The sequence below is a fragment of the Malaclemys terrapin genome, chromosome 12 (genome assembly GCF_027887155.1).
Source record: "Malaclemys terrapin pileata isolate rMalTer1 chromosome 12, rMalTer1.hap1, whole genome shotgun sequence".
Lineage (NCBI taxonomy): Eukaryota > Metazoa > Chordata > Testudines > Emydidae > Malaclemys > Malaclemys terrapin.
Window position 1 is genome coordinate 10,543,560 of NC_071516.1, and position 21,587 is coordinate 10,565,146.

Consider the following 21,587-nt stretch of genomic DNA (forward strand, 5'->3'; position numbering starts at 1 on the left):
GATTTTAATTGACAGTGTGCCCTGACTCTTTGTAAAATGATAATCGAGGTGATTGCTAAACTGACTCACACCAAGACCATGCTTCCTTCCTCATGCAGCCATAACAGCAGGAATTATGTGAAAATTTACATTTGTATTCCTTTTTTCTGCATTAAGTGGTATGCCTTCAGACAAGTACACATAATAGACACCAGAACACACCCCAGTGAAAATTCCATTGGTTACAAATCCATTCCCAAAGGGAGGGCATGAACTTGTCTACAGCGGAGAAATGGCTCGGAGAAATGTATTCAGTAGTTTCAAAACAAACATACAAAATGCTATTATTTTTTTAAAGTACTCACGTTTAAGTATATTCCTTCTTTCGAGCTCCTCGACAGCAGGTCTTTGGCTCAGGCGCCTGCGGAAAAACACCAAAATCACATTTTGTACCATGTCTGTTCTTGCAAAAGTCTGTACTGGGCTAGGTGCAGGTGTTGGGGTTTTCCTCAGAAAATAATCTCCGGTCAGTGAAGGAAGGGAATCCTGAAAGCTGGATATTTAGTTCTTTTATTCTTCCCAAATGCCAGCAGTGCAGGTGGAAGTTTTCCTCTAGTTTGCTCTGCTATCACTGTAATCCTTCCCTGATGTATACATTCTTTTCATCCTATTTTCCAAACAAAGTCAGCTGAAAATAGTGCCCCACTACAATTAAATTCATTCTTGAGGAGGCATTTACCCTGAGAATCAAATGGGGTTCTTGGAAATCTTCTGCAGCAATTACTGCCTCCGCTCATGTAGCAATGGGTGCCCCTTTTCTAGCATCAACAATGATACATCCTGAAAAAACATCGCCTTGCTAGAAATAAAGCCTCTCTATGCAGGGTGGTTTCCTGGTTACAGATATGACAGAGCAGTCCACTAGCGTTACTAGTGCCTGGTGAATAAAATTCATGTGCTGCTCACAGTTTCCTGCTGTCTGAACTGAGTGAGTGTCTTCTGCAGCTTCACCTCCCCTTTCAGTAGTGCTGCCTCAGGATTGAGTCTTCAAATCATATGATCAGTGCCAGAGCGATTTTATCTTGCATACCAAATGAGACTTCCCCAAGAGATGCTGCTAATATCTGCAGAGACTCTCAGGTAATTGAACACCCACACACAAGCATTTATAGTTATTGCATTTGCTAGCTTTCGAACAATAATCCAGCCAACAGAGAGATAACAGGGTTTCTACTGATTTCTGGCAATATTAAGGATCCTCGCTTCCTGCCTGAAATAGATGTTACACTGTAGGAGTCTGGAGGTTCCAAAGCCAGCGTGAGTGCCAGCAACGGGCTAACACGGAGACTCGCAGGCACCATGAGAGTGATTCTAGTGTCACGGTAAATAAAGGACAGAATTCTAAAATGATCTTATACCCTTGCACTGTGTCGAACACAAAAGAGAACAGACACTAAAATGATGAATTAACGTCTCTGATGCTAGGTTTCCCCCCAGCATTTGTCACCTGATCAAATTCACTACCAAAATCAGGTCCTTGGATTTGCCTGGCAGCATCGGGATTCAAGCACAAAATGAACCCTGGCAGCCTTCATGAACGTGCCTCCTTTCCTTTTTGCTTATTAATTCCCCTAAAACCACTGACAGGGCCAAATCTACTCTCAGTATCACTGGTGTAAATGTGGAGTAACTCCACCGAGCACGGTTTAGCTACTCCTGATTTACACCAATGTAAATGGTAGCAAGATATGGCCCCATGAGCTTTAGTAACAACCCCTGTACCCAACTCCAGCCGTTCTTCCTTCTACTCCCAAGGATTTTTTGTGGGTGTCTTTGATTTCTCCTTAGACTTAATGGAGCAGGTCCTATACCTCAGCCTAATTCTACTGAAGTGAATGGAGCTATGCAGAAATGCACCAGCTGAGAATGTGGCCACATGTTTTTAATGGGTGGGCAAATTTTTTGGCCTGAGGGCTGCATTGGGTTTTGTAAATTGTATGGAGGGCCGGTTAGGGGAGAGTCGTGGCCCAGCCCCCACCTCCTATCTGTGTCCCCCCCAGGACTCCTGCCCCATCCAAACACCCCTTCTCCCTGTCCCCTGATTGTCCCTGGAACCCCTGCCCCTAATTGCCCCCTGCCGCCCCATCCAACCCCCCCTCCTTCCTGACTGCCCCCCTGGGACTCTTGCCCCCATTCAACCCCCGTTTCCCCCCATGACCGCCCCGACCCCTATCCACACCCCCACCCCCTGACCACCACCCCGAATGCCCCTGCCCTCTATCCAACCCTCCCTGCTCCGTGCCCCCTGCCCCTTTACCGCACTGCCTGGAGCACTGGTGGCTGGCGGCACTACAGCCGCGCCGCCTGGCTGGAGCCGGGCCACGCCACCGCCACCGCGCAGCGCAGAGACCGGGTCAGGCCGGGCTCTGCAGCGGTGCTGCCCCAGGTGCTCACAGCCCCGCCGCCCAGAGCATTGCGCCGGGGGCAGAGCGAGCGAGCTGAGGCTGCGGGGGAGGGGGAACAGTGGGGGAAGGGCCGGGGCTAGCCTCCCGGGCCAGGAGCTCGGGGGCTGGGCAGGACTGTCCTGTGGGCCAGATGTGGCCCGCGGGCCGTAGTTTGCCCACCTCTGTTTTAATTCCTATTGTCCCTCCTCGCCCCCCACCCCACCCCCATCCCATCACTGTATGTCTCAGCACTGATACAATTTCCTGAGGATGTTTTGTTTCAGAGAGATTAACATGCTCTTCACAATCCAGATCAGGGAAGAGTGACTTACTCTGTGAGTTTATCTGTAAATCAAAGGGCCACCAGGCCTGCTGTTCACATGCCTCTCTATCAAACCATTTTTAATTACACCACGTCCATGTGATGTTTCTAGATTCTCCTAGGAATTGTACATTAGATCCTGAAGGACCTTTAAACTAGAGGATTAAAAATCTAACCAAGAATATCAAAGCAATTAAAGCAGTGTTCTGAGTGCTTATGAATATTGATGATTTGTATATTTGTGTGTTACGGTAATCCCGGACTTTTTAAAATCCACCCTCCCTTTTTTTGCACCCACAAATAAAACCTGTAAATCTCTCACTGGAAAAAAAATGTGTTGGTGACAGAGTCAAGTCTCCATTGACAATCAGACAATTGAAACCAGTTTTCTTCAAAGCACTAGTGCCTAAATTCACTATCACATAATGCAGGACCAGATTTTTCACAACTATGTGCACACACACCATATCTGCATATGTAATTACAGAAACTGCACATGGTAAATACACATGAACACGACCAGGGAGGCAGCTAATAAGCCCTTTTTTACAGTATTGACAACCTCAAATATTCAGCGATCAAGAGTCAGCCCTCCTCCCCCCCAAAAAAATCATGACATTGGCTTAAAAATATGACTTTTAAAAAATATTTTTATTTGCCTTCTTGTTTTTGAGCCTTTAGGGTGCACTTGGACCACATTTGCAAGCTTCTCTCCACAGCCATGAGTGCTAGAAACTCACTTGTTCTTAAAACACAAGGTGAAAGTCTCATGAAATGACATGATTCCAGAAGCTGGGGCTTTAAGAAATAAAGCATATAGCCAGACCCTGATGATAACCTCGTCAGAGATGTTAACAGTGTTGATGTCTGAGTACCCTGGTGTAATTCCATGCAGTTGTTATATCTACTGCTCAGGTGGGATATTTATCTTTATTTGTCCTCCATCACTGTGGTATGTGAGCACTTCCATGGTTTCTGAACATATAGGGGAATGTAAAGGCCTCTTTCACTACAGCTGCACTCACACACATATGGGAGAAGGGCAGTCAGCCAGCAAAGGTTAACGGGTCCAGCTGCTTCCCTCCCTTTGTTCTGACTGGAACGGAGAGAAGGCAGCTGCGTGTAGCCCAGTCAGGGAGAAGAGGGCATCTCTAACTCTAGAAACCCTCTTCAGAAAGGTGGAGAGCTTGAAAAGAGAGCGAGAAAGGCTTTTCTGGCTGAGAGGTTCTCAAAGGGCTGAACTGCTTCCTGATGCTTGTTGCAAGCTGTTCTGGAGCAGCCTGTATCTGTGAGTACTGGGGCTTGGTCCCTTTTCTCTCTACTGAAATGTTTCACTAGATCTCCTACAGGAGGGGACTTTTCTGCTTTGAAACAGGAAGCTGGGGGTGAGCTGAGAACTTCCTGACTTTGCATATGTTCTGGGCCTTCTGTACAGTACTTAGCCATTCCTAGGGCCAAGAAACTGCAGTTGCTTTCTCAATAGCGAGGGCTACATTCACCTCAGCTGTGTAAGCACAGCCTGCCCTGTCCAGGGGGACCCATAGAAGTTTCCCCTGGGTGCTCTGTAGGCCCTTACCAAATCAGCCACACTGACCAGGCCCTCAACCCAGCCAGCAGCACCCCATTTCTCCAAAGGAGGGGTTGCAGCCATCTTTCACCCTGCTGCGGCCTCCCCTTGGTAGGCTGCCCCTGCCTGAGGCCCTCCGCCTTGTTTCACCTCAGCGGGACTAAGAGTAAACAAGGAACAACTGTGGTTCTGAACTGCAGGCTCCTCCACTGTCAGTGGCTCAGCGTGATGTGGAGAGAGCTGAGGCTGTGCCTTGGTCAGAGGAGTGTTTCTTTTTTAATAGTGTATTTTAGCTGTCTGTAGGGCTGCCAACCATCCAGGATTGTCCTGGAGTTGCCAGGAATTAAAGATTGTCATGTGATGAAATCTCCAGGCGTTTATCCAACCAAACTTGGCAACCCTGGGTCTGTGTTTTGAACCTGTTAACATCTCTGCTGGGGAGAATTCCACTTCAGGCTCTGTAAGCAAGGAGCCATCCCTTCCCAACTTGGTAGTCCATGCTGAGAACTCAATAGCACTCTTTGGATTTCCCCCCAGCCTTAAAAAAAAAAAAAAAAAAAAAAAGCCTTCCCATTTTCCCTGAGCTCTGTGAGCCTCCCTGAAAAGAGATCAGCTCGATCCTCAGGACGGCAGCATTACTGTCCTAGAATCTCCTCTCTGTGCAAGGCAGTCAAGAGTAACTTGGCATGAGAAATGACTTCTCTTGGGAATTTGGGTTTGTTTTTTTTCCACCCACTATTAGAGGGAGCAGGTGTTGTCAAAGATGAGGACTTGTTACAGGAAACACTAATATCCTCTGTATGCTTTAACATCTCCAGCAGTTTAAAGGCTAAAAGCAGATTTCTTGCTTTGTAATTTTGGAGGACAAGATGGTAAGCAAGTCAAAGCCTACAAAGAGGCTGAAACGGAGCAGCCAGTGGACTTAGCCAGACTAACTGTAGTGTCTGTGCTAGCTCTCCCTGAAAGGGGGAAAAGACAAATTTTAAAAGTTCAATTGATTTGTAAAGGATGGAAGAACTGCTGTGCTTGTTAATATGATTTTCACATTGATTAGTTAAGTTTAGACACCTACCTATTTCTGGCCACCAGAATGAGCATCCAATCTGGGCCCATCATATACTGTAAATGCACAGAAATCTTAGTGTCAGTATTTGAATTACACCTCTATCCCGATATAACGTGACCTAATAGAACAGGGGTCGGCAACCTTTCAGAAGTGGTGTGCTGTGCATGTGAGTAAGGGGAACACGATTGGTGCCAAACACGTCATTACAAACTGACCTGCACAACAACCCACTCTGCGTGGGCCAATGCGCACTACCACTGTGTGAGTATAATTCAGGTGTTGAAAAGAGACAGAGACACTTCCCAGCTGAAATTCTTTTCGCTGAAAAATGCAGACTTGCAATATTTTATGAATTTGTGTTGATTTCACCAAATTGTTTTGTCGGGGAGGAAAAAAGTCTCAAAAAGGGAAAAACATTTTCACATTTTCAGCACGAAATGTTTTGGTCTTTTTAATTCAAAATGACTTTGTCTTGAACTTTACTTCAGTTGTATTTAATTTTTTTTAATTAGAAATTCAAATTAAACAAAAATGTTTCGTTTAATCCAAAACAAATTTTTTTTCCACTGTTCATTTCGTTGAGAAATTTTTTTTTCTTTTGAGCAGCCAGTGAACTAAACAAATCAGTCAATCATACAGTTCTTGTGTTAATTTATGAGAATGTGGAGGTGGCTCTGGGCTGTTTTTTCCCTTAATGTGCACATGTGAATTCTGTGAGGTTCCTAGAAGCCCCTTGCTGACAGTGAGAAGGAAACACTTTCTCTCTTGATGCACCGGTGAAGGCATCAGCCATGCAAGACCAGGCTGCCTGTGGAGACAATTACCATAGCTCCTACTAGATCTGTCAGTGAGAGATTCTTCACCAGCTCCCCTGGTAGAGCTGTCACTGCCTTTTACCACGAGATTCCCAGTTTGAGTCCCAGCTAAGGTAACGTGCAGGAGTCGCAGGACGAACACACGTGTACAATCACTGGATCCCGCTTGCAGGGGAAATCACTAATTGACTGTCTCCTTCAGTGCCAGGTCACATACAGTCAGTTCAGCAATACACACGTAGGTGCATGTGTGTGTATCAATCAATAGGTCAATACTTACTTCACACACAGCGATTTTCTCTTCACGTTGCAGGGAATTAACCTGAGGACTAGTTCAGTACCCAAGTGAATGACATTGATCTGTAGCAGCGCAATCAGACAGAGAGATAAACACCCAGAGCACTCCAGGGATTTGCTGGTTACTTGAATCGACATCCAGGCAGGTGTTATGAGAGAGCGGAGCCAGCATGTTTCAAACCTGGGAGGAAATTGCCTCGTGCACTTTCCTTTGTGCTCCCTAAATTGAGTTCTTCACAGGATCTGCACCATCCATCTGCAGGATACGTATCCTGGCTAGGATCTTTGGACACTTGATTTTTGACATGATCTGGGGCGCAGCAGCTGTATGCGCAGAAGGCATGTTAAAGTGTGGGCCAGAACTTCATCTGGCATAAATAAGCAGAGCTCCACTGAAACCAATGGTGCGACAGTGATTTACACCAGCTGAGGAGCCGGCCTTCTGTTCCTAAGTCACTGTAGCAAACGGAGCTATTGAAAGCTGCTGCTGTGGTTGTTGGAGACAGGCAGAGCCTGAACACACAGCCTGGCAGCCCCCACATGTTTGGTTTTGCAAAGTTTGGTGTAAAAACATCTGCTGGTCCATTTGATCTGATTTCTCATCTGCAGGCTGAGTTTTGTTTTTCTTCAGTTGAGAGATTTGCATGATCTAGCAAGATCTTTCCTAAAAATGGATTGACGTCTTGTTTGTACTGAATTGTGGAAAATACAATTATGTTTCTTACAAATATGCCCTGTAGCTGGGAATCTGAAAGACATTTGCACAGCTGTTTGTGTGTGTAGGGTATGTGCATATGTCGGCTGGGAGTAGGAGCTAGAGTTGGGACACCCTTTGCAGGAAACACATTGGGCATCATGACACCCACGTCAGCTGTTTCACCAAGGGATAGGCCTTCCTCACCTGCCTGAGGCAGACAGGAAATAAGTATTTCTTAAGTGCAAGGATCTAACAAAAATAATGGCTCTTGCAAGGATTTTCTGAAGATTTTTAAAGTTAGCCTAATATCAATGCTTCCCTAAAGACCATGGAGCCAAATTCTGCATTCGTTTACACCAGGTCCTCGGCCCGCACCACTTCCAGCAGCTCCCATTGGCCTGGAGCAGCGAACCGCGGCCACTGGGAGCCGCGATCGGCCGAACCTGCGGACGCGGCAGGTAAACAAACCGGCCCAGCCCGCCAGGGGCTTTCCCTGCACAAGCGGTGGAAAAAGTTTGGGAACCACTGGTTTACACCAATGTAAACTGAGAGTGAACTCCCCTGATTTCATTAGACTTACTCTGGATTGACAATGAGCTTTGCATAAGCCACCTGTGTCAAACAATCGTGTATTTTTGGTGTTGTATTAAGTGTTATAAAGTGGATTTCTCAGGAGGGTTAAGGGGGGCTCATTTGGGTGTGTCCCTGATTCCACCCTTGTGTAAAATTCTTATTCTGCGCTAGGGAAAAAAGTGTGCTAGAATGTATAGAAAAGTGAAGTGTGAATTCAGTATGTCAACATAAAGCATCGGAGGGCTGGTGCTCCTATGAGACATGTGCCAACGCTGAACATCAGGAGGAAATGCCTGAATCTTAAATGGGCATCTCTATTATCAGAACATCAAGCACAATTCAACAAGGAGTTTATTTTCATCCTTCCTATTAGTAGCTGTAAAGAGGGTGCATGCCAGGCCCTTGAGTCATCCATGTATTTTACTGAGACAGGCTGCAGTACTGTTTTCAATGTACAATTATGGGTAGTAGTAAATCTTTGGTGGGAGTTGTTTGCCTGTTAGTGGGCACCAAAGACATGAGCTTGTTTTTCCCTGTGTAATTTAGGAGCATGTATAAAGTGGTGTGTGGGTGACATATCTTGTTATTGAAAAACCTAGAAGAGCAACTACTGTTGTTCTGTGACAACATTAGGCTAAAGAGCAGAAGGAAGAGGGTGAATGTTACTGTATGTTCTGCCATATAGCCTTAGTCATCTAACAATGACTGCAGATTGAATTAACTGGGCTATATTTTTAAAGCACATGGTATACTGTGGCTACAGGGTGGGTGTGGATCCTGGCAGAAATATGTAAGGCAGGATATTTGGAAAGAGAAGATTTTAAATGTGGCCACTGCTATTCTGTTTGCTTGTCCAAACAGAGTAAGTTATGCAAACAGCTTAAAAGCATGGGCGTAGTTGGGGGAGGAGGGCATTGCTGCCTTGAACTGCAAGCCTCCAGCAGGCGCGGAAGCTGCCCCCCCCCCAAAAAATAGGAGTCACACTACGCCTATGCTTAAAAGTGGTACCTGAATAATAGTCCCTTTAATAATTTTGTTATACTTTGACTAGAAAAATTGCACAGGCAGATTAAATGCATTTTGGTTTTGAAAGAATTAGAGGGGCAGTTGTTTTTTTTAAGTATGCAACTGTTCATGCAAAACATGAGCTTAATTTGCACTTGTAGTTAGATTTGCACAGATAAACCTAATTAGTCACTTGATGTGCCATTTCTGATTGGTGTTGCAATCATGGTAACTATGGGCTAGAACCTCAGCCTAGGGCAGGGGTTCTCAAACTGGGGGTCGGGACCCCTCAGGGGGTCGCGAGCTGTCAACCTCCACCTCAAACCCCACTTTGCCTCCAGCATTTATAATGGTGTTAAATATATAAACATGTGTTTTTAATTTGTAAATGGGATTGCACTCAGAGGCTTGCTGTGTGAAAGAGGTCATCAGTACAAAAGTTTGAGAACCACTGGCCTAGAGTCACTCTTTTTTGTGCTGCTCCAGCAGTGTATGAGAACTTAACACTGCCCTAATGCGAGAACTCCAGAGACACAATCTTATACCACCTACTGTACCCCAGTTGCACACAGGGGGCATACCCTAGATGGGTTTCGGCATGAATGCATTGTGCTACAATGATCCTGAAATGGAGGCGCAAGAGCTAGTGAGTTGTTACACGATCATAAACTAGAACAACATTATGGCCACTCTAGGTTGTGCCCAGGGCTAGTCCAGCACCAGGATAAGGGGAGCCAGAAAAGTAGCTCAGAGCCACCTTTGCCTCCCCGACTGCAGCTATGTTGAACATGAGGTTGGTGTAACTGAGTCATGAGCCCTACATGCCTAATTAAAAACATCTGACATTTGGCTACTTTACTAAATAAAAATATTTTCAAAATACGTCATGCTAACAGCACTATGCAACTGTTACATAATGTAGGGCTGTAATACATGGTAGGTTTCAAATTGCACGTTGTGCTGTATCATGGGCCATGTCATACCTACTATTGCCCACAAAATACCTCTCTCACCCAGAGGAAAGGAGCCACTGTGGTGTTACCAATCTATATCTCATAAGTCCAATCCATCAAACCCTTATACAAATGTCATACGACTAACATAAGTTACAGATCTTTTTGTCCCATTTAGGACACCATCCCGAATTCTGTCCTGACTCCCCAAGGCTGTAAATCAGAGTGGTGTTTGGCCCAATGTATGTGTTTGATTATGTGCCCATCCCTCTCCCCCCACCACTGAGTTACAGTTCACCACCACTATGATCCCAATCACATAGAAGCCCCACAGGATGGTGCTCAGATACTACAGATGAGTGCAGAATAGAAAACCTGCCATCCACACACTGCAACCCATCCTCCCTGAATGACTGATAGTCTCATAGACTCATAGACTTTAAGGTCAGAAGGGACCATTATGATCATCTAGTCTGACCTCCCGCATGATGCAGGCCACAAAGCCGTCCCAACCCCTTTCCCTTGACTCTGCTGTTGAAGTCCCCAAATCCTGTGGTTTAGAGACTTCAATTAGCAGAGAATCCTCCAGCTAGTAACCCCCGCCCTATGCTGCTGAGGAAGGCGAAAAACCTCCAGAGCCTCTGCCAATCTACCCTGCAGGAAAATTCCTTCCCAACCCCAAATATGGCGATCAGTAGAACCCCGAGCACGTAGGCAAGATTCTCCAGCCAGACCCTCATTGGCCATTGATGCTATTTACCAGCGATGGCACGCTGTTCATTTGACTAAATCATGTTATCCCATTAAACCATTCCCTCCATAAACTTATCTAGCTTAATCTTAAAACCAGACAGGTCCTTCGCCCCCACCGTTTCCCTCGGAAGGCTGTTCCAATATTTCACTCCTCTGACGGTCAGAAACCTTCGTCTAATTTCAAGCCTAAACTTCCCCACGGCCAGTTTATATCCATTCGTTCTCATGTCCACATTAGCTGAAATAATTGAAATAACTGAGCTGAAATAATTCCTCTCCCTCCCTGGTATTTATTCCTCTGATATATTTAAAGAGAGTCCTTAGGCTGGTCTATTGTTGCATAGTACTATATAAAGATATGCTGTGTGGGGGCTGAAATACAGTCAGAGCACCACTGTCTAATTAGGTGGGAGGATTCAGATGGAGAATGCTACAAAGTAATCACTGTTTTCTCCCATGTGAAAACCCTAGAGTACTCGACCATTGATATTAGGGTGACCAGACAGCAAATGCGAAAAATCGGGACGGGGTGGGAGATAATAGGAGCCTATATAAGAAAAAGACACACAAATCGGGACTGTCCCTATAAAATCGGGACATCTGGTCACCCTAACTGATATCAGAGTTCCCTAGATCTGTCAGAAGGGAAGGCTACTCGGAGCAGCTGAGCAGCGACTGTCTCTCTACCTCTGCATTCCAAGGGCCCAATCCAAAGCCCATGGAAGTCCATGGAAATCTTCCCATTGACTTGGTTGGGCTTGGCTTATGCCTCCACATGTGCCGTCCCGGAAATGTTCAATCTTTGCCAGCCTAGGGAAGAGAGAATCCAAAGTCTCCTGTGTGGCGCAATAACATTCTGCAGCTGTGACGCTGAGCCAGCTGTGACCTGATTTGTCTGATCCAGTCTTGCTCTCATCCCTATTGTTGTGCAGTTAGTGGGATATTTTCATCTGCAAAGCAGAAGCATGAAGCAGTACTAAGGAGGGTTGTATATAGCATCCGTGGGTAATACTTTCCAGAGAGGGAGTGATTGACTCATCTGAATTTTAAGCACTCTCTCTATACATATATATTTTTTTCTGAATAGCCATAGATTCCTCTTGGAGCTTGTACTGGGGTGATGCTCTACTTTTTACTTTAGCAAACCTGAGTTTTGCACTTTATAGCCACATAATTGCTAGTTTGCCACCACGAAAAGGAAACGGTTTGCATGATTTTTAGTGCAAAAAGTCCTTGCCAGCATCAATGGCCTGTTCTTAAGAGGTTCTGGGCATTGAATTAAATGGGAGTTACAGGATCTCTGGGCACCTCCCAGGATCAGGCCCAATTGTCAAAGGCCCCTAGGTTATGACTACCCTTAAATTGTCAATTGTGTTTTAATGATTCCATGTTAGCTAACATGACTATAAATTCTAGTGTAGTCAATATACACGTCTGTTTCAGGACACACATCTCTGCTTCCAGCCTAGGGTTAAACTAGGGTTACCATTCGTCCGGATTCCCCCGGACATGTCCGGCTTTTTCGGGTTAAAAATAGCGTCCGGGGGGAATTTGTCAATGTCCGGACTTCCCCTCCTCCCCTCCCTCCCCCCATGCAGAGTGTGCGCACGGCTTACAAAGCAGCCGGTGCTCCAACAGCCAGAGCCAGAGCTGCACTTCCTGCACTTCCCCCCTCCTCCCTCCTGAAACTTGACACCACTCCCCTCCTCTCCCTCCCTCCCTCCCCTGCCCTCCCTGCATTCACAGATCGCCGGCTGTTCGTCTGGAGCTCCAATCCTGCTGCCCTCCCCCTGCTGTCGAGCGCGCTGCCCTGCAGCACGGTAAGGGGGCCGGGGGCCAGAGAAGCGGCAGGGAGGTTCTGGGGGAGGGGGTAATCAAGAGACAGGGAGCAGGGGGGAGGGTTGGATGGGTCAGGGAGTTCGGGGGGGGGGCTGTCTGGGGGTTGGGGATGTAAGGTTTTGGGCAGTCAGGGTACAGGTGGGGGGGGGTCTCAGGAGGGGGCAGTTAGGGGACAAGAAACAGGGAGGCTTAGGTAGGGGGTGGGGTTCTGGAGGGCAGTTAGGAGCAGGGGTCCCAGGAGGGGGCAGTCAGGGGACAGGGAGCAGAGGGGTTTAGATGCATCAGGAGTTCTGGGGGGGGCTGTCAGGGGGTGGGGGTGTGGATAAGGGTTGGGGCAGTCAGGGGACAGGTAGGGGGTAGGGTCCTAGGGGGCCAGTTAGGATGTGGGGAAGGTCTCAGGAGGAGGCAGTCAGGGGACAAGAAGCAGGGAGGCTTAGGAAGGGGGTGGAGTCCTGGGGGGCAGTCAGGGGACAAGGAGTGGGGGGGAGGGTTGGGGGTTCTGAGGGGGCAGGAAGTGGGAGGGAGTGGAAGGGGCAGGGCGGGGCTAGGACAGGGCGGGGCTAGGACAGGGGCGGGGCTAGGGCGGGGCTCCTCCCGTCCTCTTTTTTGATTGTTGAAATATGGTAACCCTAGTTAAACACAACTAGCAAATAATGTTTGTTTTCTGTCTGGAATTTACAGTTGTGTTAATTCACGCGTGTTAAACCACAACTGAACAAACATTCAACTGTAGACACACGTTGAACCCCCAGCGAACGTTGAAGGCATTCAGCATCTCCTAGCATGAGGCCCAGGATTTTCATTAAAATGTCTGATGAGCAGCCTGTGGGAAGAAAGTGAACTAGTGAATGACTTGGATAGCACCATGCTTGAGCTCCGTAAGGTACACGCATACCAGGAGCTCCTCTCTAAGTCTGTCGTCTGCTTGCAGGTGGACAAAAGAGGGCAACTGGCTTAGCTATGAAATGCTAGTCCATGGGGTCGGCAACCTTTCAGAAGTGATGTGCCGAGTCTTCATTTATTCAATCTAATTTAAAGTTTCGCGTGCCAGTAATACATTTTAAGGTTTTTAGAAGGTCTCTCTATAAGTCTATAATATATAACTAAACTATTGTTGTATGTAAAGTAAATAAGGTTTTTAAAATGTTTAAGAAGCTTCATTTAAAATTAAATTAAAATGCAGAGCCCCCCCAGACCGGTGGCCAGGATCTGGGCAGTGTGATTGCCACTGAAAATCAGCTCCCGTGCGGCCTTTGGCACGCATGCCATAGGTTGCCTACCCCTGTGCTAGTCCTTGTTTTGAAGCTGCAGTAAAACTGGAAGCCCAGCATGCCCAAGAAGAGGCGAATGAACCAATGTTTCAGACAAGTTACCAGCATGTCTAAAATGTAAGCAGGTTGGTGCTTCCGAGCAAACAAACGCCTGCGATGTAAATCCCCGGGATTAATTCTTACTGCATAATATGTTGGATTTTAAAATAGAGACATCTGTCACTGAAACAACAGGAAAAACAACTGAGAGAAAAACCATTAAACACACCAGGCAATATGCACAGTAATGAGTGAGAAAGCAAAAAGCACAACGTAGAATCTATTCCCAAACAGCAGGGAATTGGAGGTACAGAGAGGGGAGCAAACCGCATCTGTTTCTCCATTTCTCTCCACTTCGTATTTAACAAGAGCTTTCAAATGCTCTGGCCGATGTGCTTTACATCTCCTGGAGGCCTCTGCCTCTGGAGTGCAGCAGACTGCTAGGAGCAGCCTCTCTGTTAACCACTTTGGAAACTCTGCTCCGTGGGTTCGAATCCAGCACACGTAGCATGAGCAGAGTGGTAGCAAGTGGCTGCAGTGGTTGGGCTTTCCAGCAAAGCCACATAGGGCTAATTTGCAATTAGGCAAGAGAGATTCTGAATGTATTTGTGGGTTACTAAGTGTCAATGTTTTTTTTAAGGGCCGATGCACAGAAGGGCCTTCTAGGTTTAATGTGCTGTACAAGGGTGAGTTTTGCCTGTGGAATTGATTCCTCATTCACAGAGAACTCCGCAGCCACTGAACTGGCTTGCACGAACAGTGCCCTAATGTACTAAAGTCTGTTCAAATTCAGCTAGGATGCACAGGTAGCTCTACAACTAGTTTTGAGATCCTGAAATTCTGCACACTTAACCCACACTCTGTGGTCCAGGTGCCCCTAGAGTGAGATTTGGGCTACAGCAAGAAACCAAGGCTTGATTGGTCAGTTGGAGAAGATGTTGAGAAGCACTGCTCGCTAAGCTGTGTCGACAGGCATCTGCAGAAATCTCCTTCCCCCGCTGTTCTCGATTAATGCAAAAATCTTTGAGGATGACGATTCTTTTCACTGATGCAAAATGCTGAGAATTTCCCTGCGTGATGCAAGCTCTCAAGAGAAATAGTGTTTCCCCCAGTGAGCTGAACTATTTATAAAGGGAGCCCTTGGCAATCTGCGAAGCCTTTGAAGTATTAGAAGCATCTCTGTAATTATAGCCAGTGAGAAGTTCCAGCACTGGTGTTTCGAAGGAACAGCCAGACTATGGCCGCTACACAAATGGTCCAGCTAACCCAGCTGTCTCAAATCCTAGCTGCAGACAGCAGGTGCCTATACATTGCATGCTGGCTGGGGTGTCAGTTTCTCTCCAAACAGCGAACTTTCTCAGTCCTGGAAGTAAGTCTATGAAAACATGATGCTGTTATGTTTTTGTATAATCCTGAAAGCAAAGCACAAAATGAGATGTGATTCCTAAAACTGCAGACGCTTCTGGGACAAATAGCCCCACTTGATGCCATACGTGCAATCACGCACTTGTTAGAGCGGCAGAGATCTTTCTGGGCATATTCTCCTTTGTTACCAAAACCCTCCCAGGCCTCTCCCTTCATCCACCCACACAGCATTTTCAAAGGATGGGGTATCCCTGCTTGCAGATAGCATGTCACCAGCTGGGTGGCAAGAGCATATGCTGCATTGCTTTCTCCTTCTCTCACAGACGCTGTTTTCCTCCTGGGCCATGGTAGCTCACAGCTCAGTTAGTATCCGCAGGATGCAAAGCAGACCTGAGCCATCCATCCTCTCTCTTCTCCCCCCCCCCCCGCCCCCCCGTCCCCCGTCCCCATATAATAGGTTCTGACCGTGCATTGTGGCTTTCTTTAAAACTGGCACTGCACTCCAATCTGTTATGTGGCATGTGCTTAGAAAGACCTGTCTCTTACACCGTAATAAGAGTATTACATTATTTGGAGTATACCCTGCCATCAGCATGCATGTGGGGCTCTGCATAGAGCTTCCTAAGGAGTTCCACAGAGAACTCAAGGATGTGATTTGGCCAGAATATAAGATTCTGCCACCCTTACTCCTGTTTGGTGTCTTACTCCTCAGACAGTTCCATTAAGTAAATGAGACTGGCTGTTACTCACCATATGACGTACCACCCAACGTATCAGAATTTAGATCATTATGACTAGGTCCCCTCTAAATGGATCTGAATTTAAATGTGAGCTATTCACCCCGTGCTCTTCAGTACACACCATCTCCTGGATCTACATTTTTGGGCCAGAGTCTGAGCTCAGTTATAGTGGTGTAAGTCTAAAATAGAGCAGGTAAAAGAATGGAATTCCTGTCGTGTGGGGCATTCCAGTTTTTTTTTTTTTTAAACTTGGTTTCACCCTGAGTCAGGTTGAAAAGTTGTGAAACCTCAAATGTTCACAACACAAATGTACCAAAATATTTTGTTCGACCTTATCTAAATGCTTAGGTTTGACTGAATCACCTTGACTCATTAGAAAATTACAAAATGAGAGTGTCAAAATTAGGGTTACCATATTTTGTGCCTCCAAATGGAGGACACTCCCCGGGGCCCCGGCCCCACCCCCAGCCCCGCCCACGCCCCCCGCCCCAACTCCGCCCCCTCCCCAAAGTCTCCGCCCCCTCCCCTGCTTCCCGCGAACATTTAATTCGCGGGAAGCCTGAAGCAGGTAAGGGGGAGTGTGGGGGGAGGAGGCGCGGCCCAGGCTGGCCCCCCGGCGGCTCCAGCCTGGGTCGGCTCGGGCCCTGGGGTGCTGGCCCCGCCCGACCACCCCCGGCCCGCCCAGCACTGCCGGCCCCTGGCGGCCCGGCGCACCCCCCGGCAGCCCGGCCCCGCGACCCCGGACCGGCTCCCCGGCCCCGCGACCCCGGACCGGCTCCCGGCCCCGCGGGCCCGGCCCGGCCCCCGGCCCGGCACCACGCCCCCGGCTCCCCGCCCGCGCCCAGCCCGGCACTGCGACCCTGGCCTGGCACTGCGCCCCTGGACCCCGGCCCGGCACCGCGTGCCCGGCCCGGCTCCCGGCCCGGCACCATGCCCCCGGCCCCGCGACCCCGGCCCGGCCCCGCACTGGCCCCGGCCAAAGAGGCCCCGGCCGAGCCCTCCCGATTTTCCCGGACATGCCCGGCTTTTGGGGATTTCCCCCTGGACAGGGATTTGAGCCCCCAAAAGCCGGACATGTCCGGGAAAATCCGGACGTATGATAACCCTATCAAAATGAAACATTTCAACCTTATTGAAACGATCCATATTGACAATGTCCTGTCAAAAACTTTGGTGAACTTGATACGTCCTCAGGAAATGTTTCAGTGTAGTCAAATCAGAGAACTGTTCCAGCAGAAAAGTCTTGACCAGCACTAGTCTGGAGTGACTGGGCCTCACGGTCCTCTCCCATTTTACATCACTTGGGCAGTGTATAGCATGCATAAATGTAATTTAGGCTCACTTTAAGACCACTTTGTGCAGCCATAGCATCAAGGGTCTCTACTATAAATGAGAATTCAGCCATTGACTTCAATGGTGGTGTTCTAGATTTATATCCATGTAGCTAAGATCAGAATCTGACCTTTATATTTTCAACATATGGAGAGACTTTCTTGCAAACCTGTTTGTAACCTTTGTGCTCTTTCAAAATAAATCCGCCTTACTGCCCCTTTTGTTACCATATGAGATTGTGAAAGTACTTTGCTTAAAACCTCCATTTCTTTAGCTAGAATCCAGCTTTGTTCTTAGCTCTCTGTCCTGTTTTAAAGCTCTCGCCAATTGTGACAAACCCAGGTCTTACAACGGAGACAGAACAAACCGTTTAACAGTAAAATATGCTTGTTCCCCAACATCAGCCTGCCAAACTGTCAAATGTATTTTGTTATAGGTCATATGTCTCACCACAGGAACAGCACGTGGGAGCTTAACTGAACCTTTGCAAAGCAATGTGTCCTCCCGCATGTCCCTTTCATCAAAGTTTCATCAAAAAGAATAACTATCCCTTTAGCTAGGCTCTGTGCCTCCTGAATAATTGATGGCTCCGTTGATATCTTTAAGATTGGCTTAAAGATCAACATCCAGGAAAAGTCCTTGGCCTTTTAGGATCCAAGGGGTTCCAAATTGAGATGTATGTGTGCTGAAGAATATCCACGGTGCTCAGAAACCCCACGTTTACCAGAATGCCCTTTGGTTCACCTGGTCCATGGCCTTTCCAGGAAAGGTTGGGGGCCGTAATCTCAGGTGGTATAAATTGGCACAGCTCCACTGAAGTCAGTGAGGCTATGCTGAGTAGCGCCAGCTGAGGATCTGGCCACATGTGTTTGGTACGCAAAGAAATAGCCTGTAATACAACTGCCTGATTGGACCAAATGCTGTTTCATCAGTATTCAGGCCCACTCCTATGACACACACACAACCAAACCCCACGGAGGAGCTAAGCAGAGCAGTGAAAGCCTGCCCGCCCCACCCCCGGTAGTTCCTCAGCAAAGCTAGAAAAAGCAATGCTAGGTCATTTCTTTATAAGCACATCCTCCCGTGATCTGTCACTCCATCAAGCAGCCGCAAGCTTAAGCCGCATGCTAGTCCTAGTGCTGCGGCTGTGGCCTCTCGGGGGTATGTTCCTTTAACGCACATACTGGGCTAGACTGTGATCAGCCCAGGCATAAGTGTGCATGTGCCTGGTGAGTGGGAGCACACCCAGAGCATCTCCAGCGACACACCTTATGTGGCTGATAGTAGGGCAGAGCCCAAGAGCAGCCCATCAATGGGGATATCCGCTCCTCCTCCCGACAGTGAACAAATTGCCAGAATGGGGGTTGGGAAGAACAGAGGCTACATCCCTTCCTCTACCCCACTCCCTCTGCTCCCACCCAGTCTGGGGAGAGGGGCTGGTGCACTGGGGGCACCAATTTGCTCCGGTACAGGAGCCTCAGCAGACATGAGTAAAATGTGGTGCAGTGAAGCTAAGCAATGTGCTTAAGGTCTCATTAGTAAAAATGATACGAAGCCAGACTCATAGGTCAGAAGAGACCATCATGATCACCTAGACCAGGGGTTGGCAACATTTGGCACGCGGCTCGCCAGGGTAAGCACCCTGGTGGGCCGGGCCAGGCCAGTTTTATTTACCTGCTGACATAGCAGGTTCGGCCGATCGCGGTCCCCGCTGGCCGCGGTTTGCCGTTCCGGGACAATGGGGATGGCGAGAAGCGGCACGGGCGAGTGATGTGCTGGCCGCGGCTTCTCGCCACCCCCATTGGCCCGGGACGGCGAACCGCGGCCAGCGGGGGCCGTGATCGGCTGAACCTGCCGCGTCAGTAGGTAAATAAACTGGCCTGGCCCGCCAGGGTGATTACCCTGGTGAGCCGCGTGCCAAACGTTGCCGACCCCTGACCTAGACTGACCTCCAGCACATTGCAGGCCACATAACCTCGTCCACCCAGTCCTGTTCTAATCAGGAGTATGCTAAACACCCTGGCTACGTTAATCACACTCTACATTATATTCTTTGTATTGAACAGGTTGCCAACACTTTTTTAAAAATGCAGTTAACTAAATGGTGGGTAAAAAAAATGTTATTTTCCTTGCAATGGTACAGGGTGTTTCACTTTATTTTTTTCGGAAAGAGGATAACTCTTCTCTCCCTTTAATGGCTGTTATTTTGAAGAAGTCTGGCCACGTAATCTGATATACAGCATTCTTATTTAGAGAGAGATCCTGTCTGATATAAGACATTCACAGATTGCTATCGGATTAGCCTTGGTACATGACTGCTGTAAAACAAAATATTAACCATTCTGAAATTTCCTTTTCTTAAAAATTAATAAAACCATACCAAGCAAACCCAGGGTAGCTGAAGATCTGTTCGCTCTTATAGAGAATGATTTCTATACTGAGTCATCTTGCATCTTGGCAGAATGATTTTCTTCATTTTGTTTAAGGACAAAAAGCAAATCTCACCTCTTTGCAGCATATCAGTTGAGCTAGAATGGATGGACCTCATTGCAATGCAGTTTAAGACTGATTCTGCAAGCTAACATGTTTTCTGGTTGCCTGGATACAGTCTGCTGAAAAGCTGGGTTTTTGCATGGAGTACTGGCTCTAGCCTCAGAAGTCAATGACTATTTTTCCTGTGGGCAATTCCATCATACAGCCTGACTATAAGTAGGGTGACCACATGTCCCAATTTTATATGGACAGTCTTGATTTTGGGGACTTTGTCTTATATAGGCTCCTATTACCCCCCACCTCCTGTCCCAATTTTTCACATTTGGTTTCTGGACAACCTAACTATAACTGTCCTTTGAAAAATTAAACCATCCTGGAGTCCTTTTAATATAGTACATTTTACATTAAACCACCTACCTACTGTTCAATACAAGTGCTTCCCTGTCAGATTTCAACATTACAGTTCACTTGTTTTTTTTCCATTTCACTAGATAAATCCTTCAGAGTGTATTTATAAACCCAGGGGTACCTTTTGACCTCTTGATACATAATATTCATCAGCAAACATACACTTGGTGCCTCTTGGGAGGTAACTTCTACCAAGCACCAAGGGGTGAAGAGGGAGGTCACTGAAAGGTGAACAATCAATAGAAAATAGCTCTGTCCTTTATTTGACCTAAGCTGCTTTTAAGTACAGAAAACAAGAAGGCATGATTAGACCCAATACAATTTTGCCAGGATGGAAAAGGGAATGGAATAAAGCAGATTTAGCTAGAACTACATCAATAATTTACAAGCCCATATGAGCATTTATTAAATATTGTTCTATTTAAAGCAAGAAGTGCCTCGTATTTTTATATGATCTTTCTTTCTCTCCACATTCTTTTTCCTAAATATTTATTTTCTTCCTCTTTCATTCCCCAGCATCCCTAAGGTAACTTCCGTATGGTAGACACTGCTTTTTTGCACTGACCCAGTTTTGCAGCATGAAAGCAGGGAAGCCAGAGCCTTGGGGAAACAAGGTTCTGTCTTTGAGTCTGAATGAAATGCCATGGTAGAGTCACAGTCTGTGTTGCGGGAGGAGGAGATTGTAGTACTTACAATATTTATGGATGGCTGCCCGTCCTACCAGCTTAGGCTGGGATCTGATCGGCTCTCATGAGATGAACAGTTAGGCTTGGCCAGTTCTTAGAGAGAACTCCAAGGAAACACCGGAGTTCTACAGCCGAAGGAGTGGGTGATTCACTCAATGATATCTTGCCCAATAAATCAGTAATAACATACTCCTGCAGTGGGTGTAATACATAATCAGTGGCTGCTCCTCTCACCGTATGGTTGTGGTACCACAGGAATATACTGTATCTACATCTCAAAATTTCTACAGGCATGGGCATGCTGTGAAAGCAGACTTGAACCATATGCTTCCCATTTAAATCAATAGGAAATTCACAAGGTTAGGCTCTCCCCACCTTTCACATGGGTGCAGCCTATAAATGTTCTGGGTGTGTGGAAGGAGGTTTGAGTTAAGGCCATCGGATGCTCTGCAGGCTGGCCTGAGCTGCTCCTTAGCTGAGCAGTGGAGCAGACCCTCTGTGGAATCAGAGATCACAGTTCTCACCTATTGCTGCCAGTACATACATTAATTAATTGTGAAGTGTAGTCCATTACGGACGCATGCATGCACTTCTGCTTGCAGATTACTAGCCTCTGGAGGGTCCAAAGGCCAATATACGTTCACAGGAGATCATCATTATACATTCAAAGATGGGTTGGGTAATAGAATAGAATCCTGTTTGAACTAAAGGGAGTAAGATCTGCTCCTCACAAAAAGTTCTCTGCTTCTTAAAAAAGAGAAAAAATAGTCAGTGTGTGTCATCTATACGTGGAGCCAGAAGAGCAACATACAGTATATTCTTTTCTGATTCATTTGTAGCTTCATCAGGTCTGAGGGGAGCCACAAATTGGAGGCTAACGTGAACATGAAACACAATTGAGCCTTCTCTCTTTTGATCCAGAAGTCTCTTTATCCCCATTTAA

General features: G+C 47.1%; 1 protein-coding gene across 4 annotated transcripts in view; it reads right to left on the reverse strand.

Annotated features, from left to right (window-relative positions):
- Positions 1–21,587, reverse strand: part of PHACTR3 (phosphatase and actin regulator 3) — a 166,837-nt gene that overhangs the window by 13,635 nt on the left and 131,615 nt on the right. For all 4 annotated transcript variants that reach the window (XM_054045725.1, XM_054045726.1, XM_054045727.1 and 1 more), the window contains exon 9: positions 345–400. In XM_054045725.1, the coding sequence (XP_053901700.1) occupies positions 345–400 (56 nt within the window). The remainder of the gene's footprint in view (positions 1–344; positions 401–21,587) is intronic.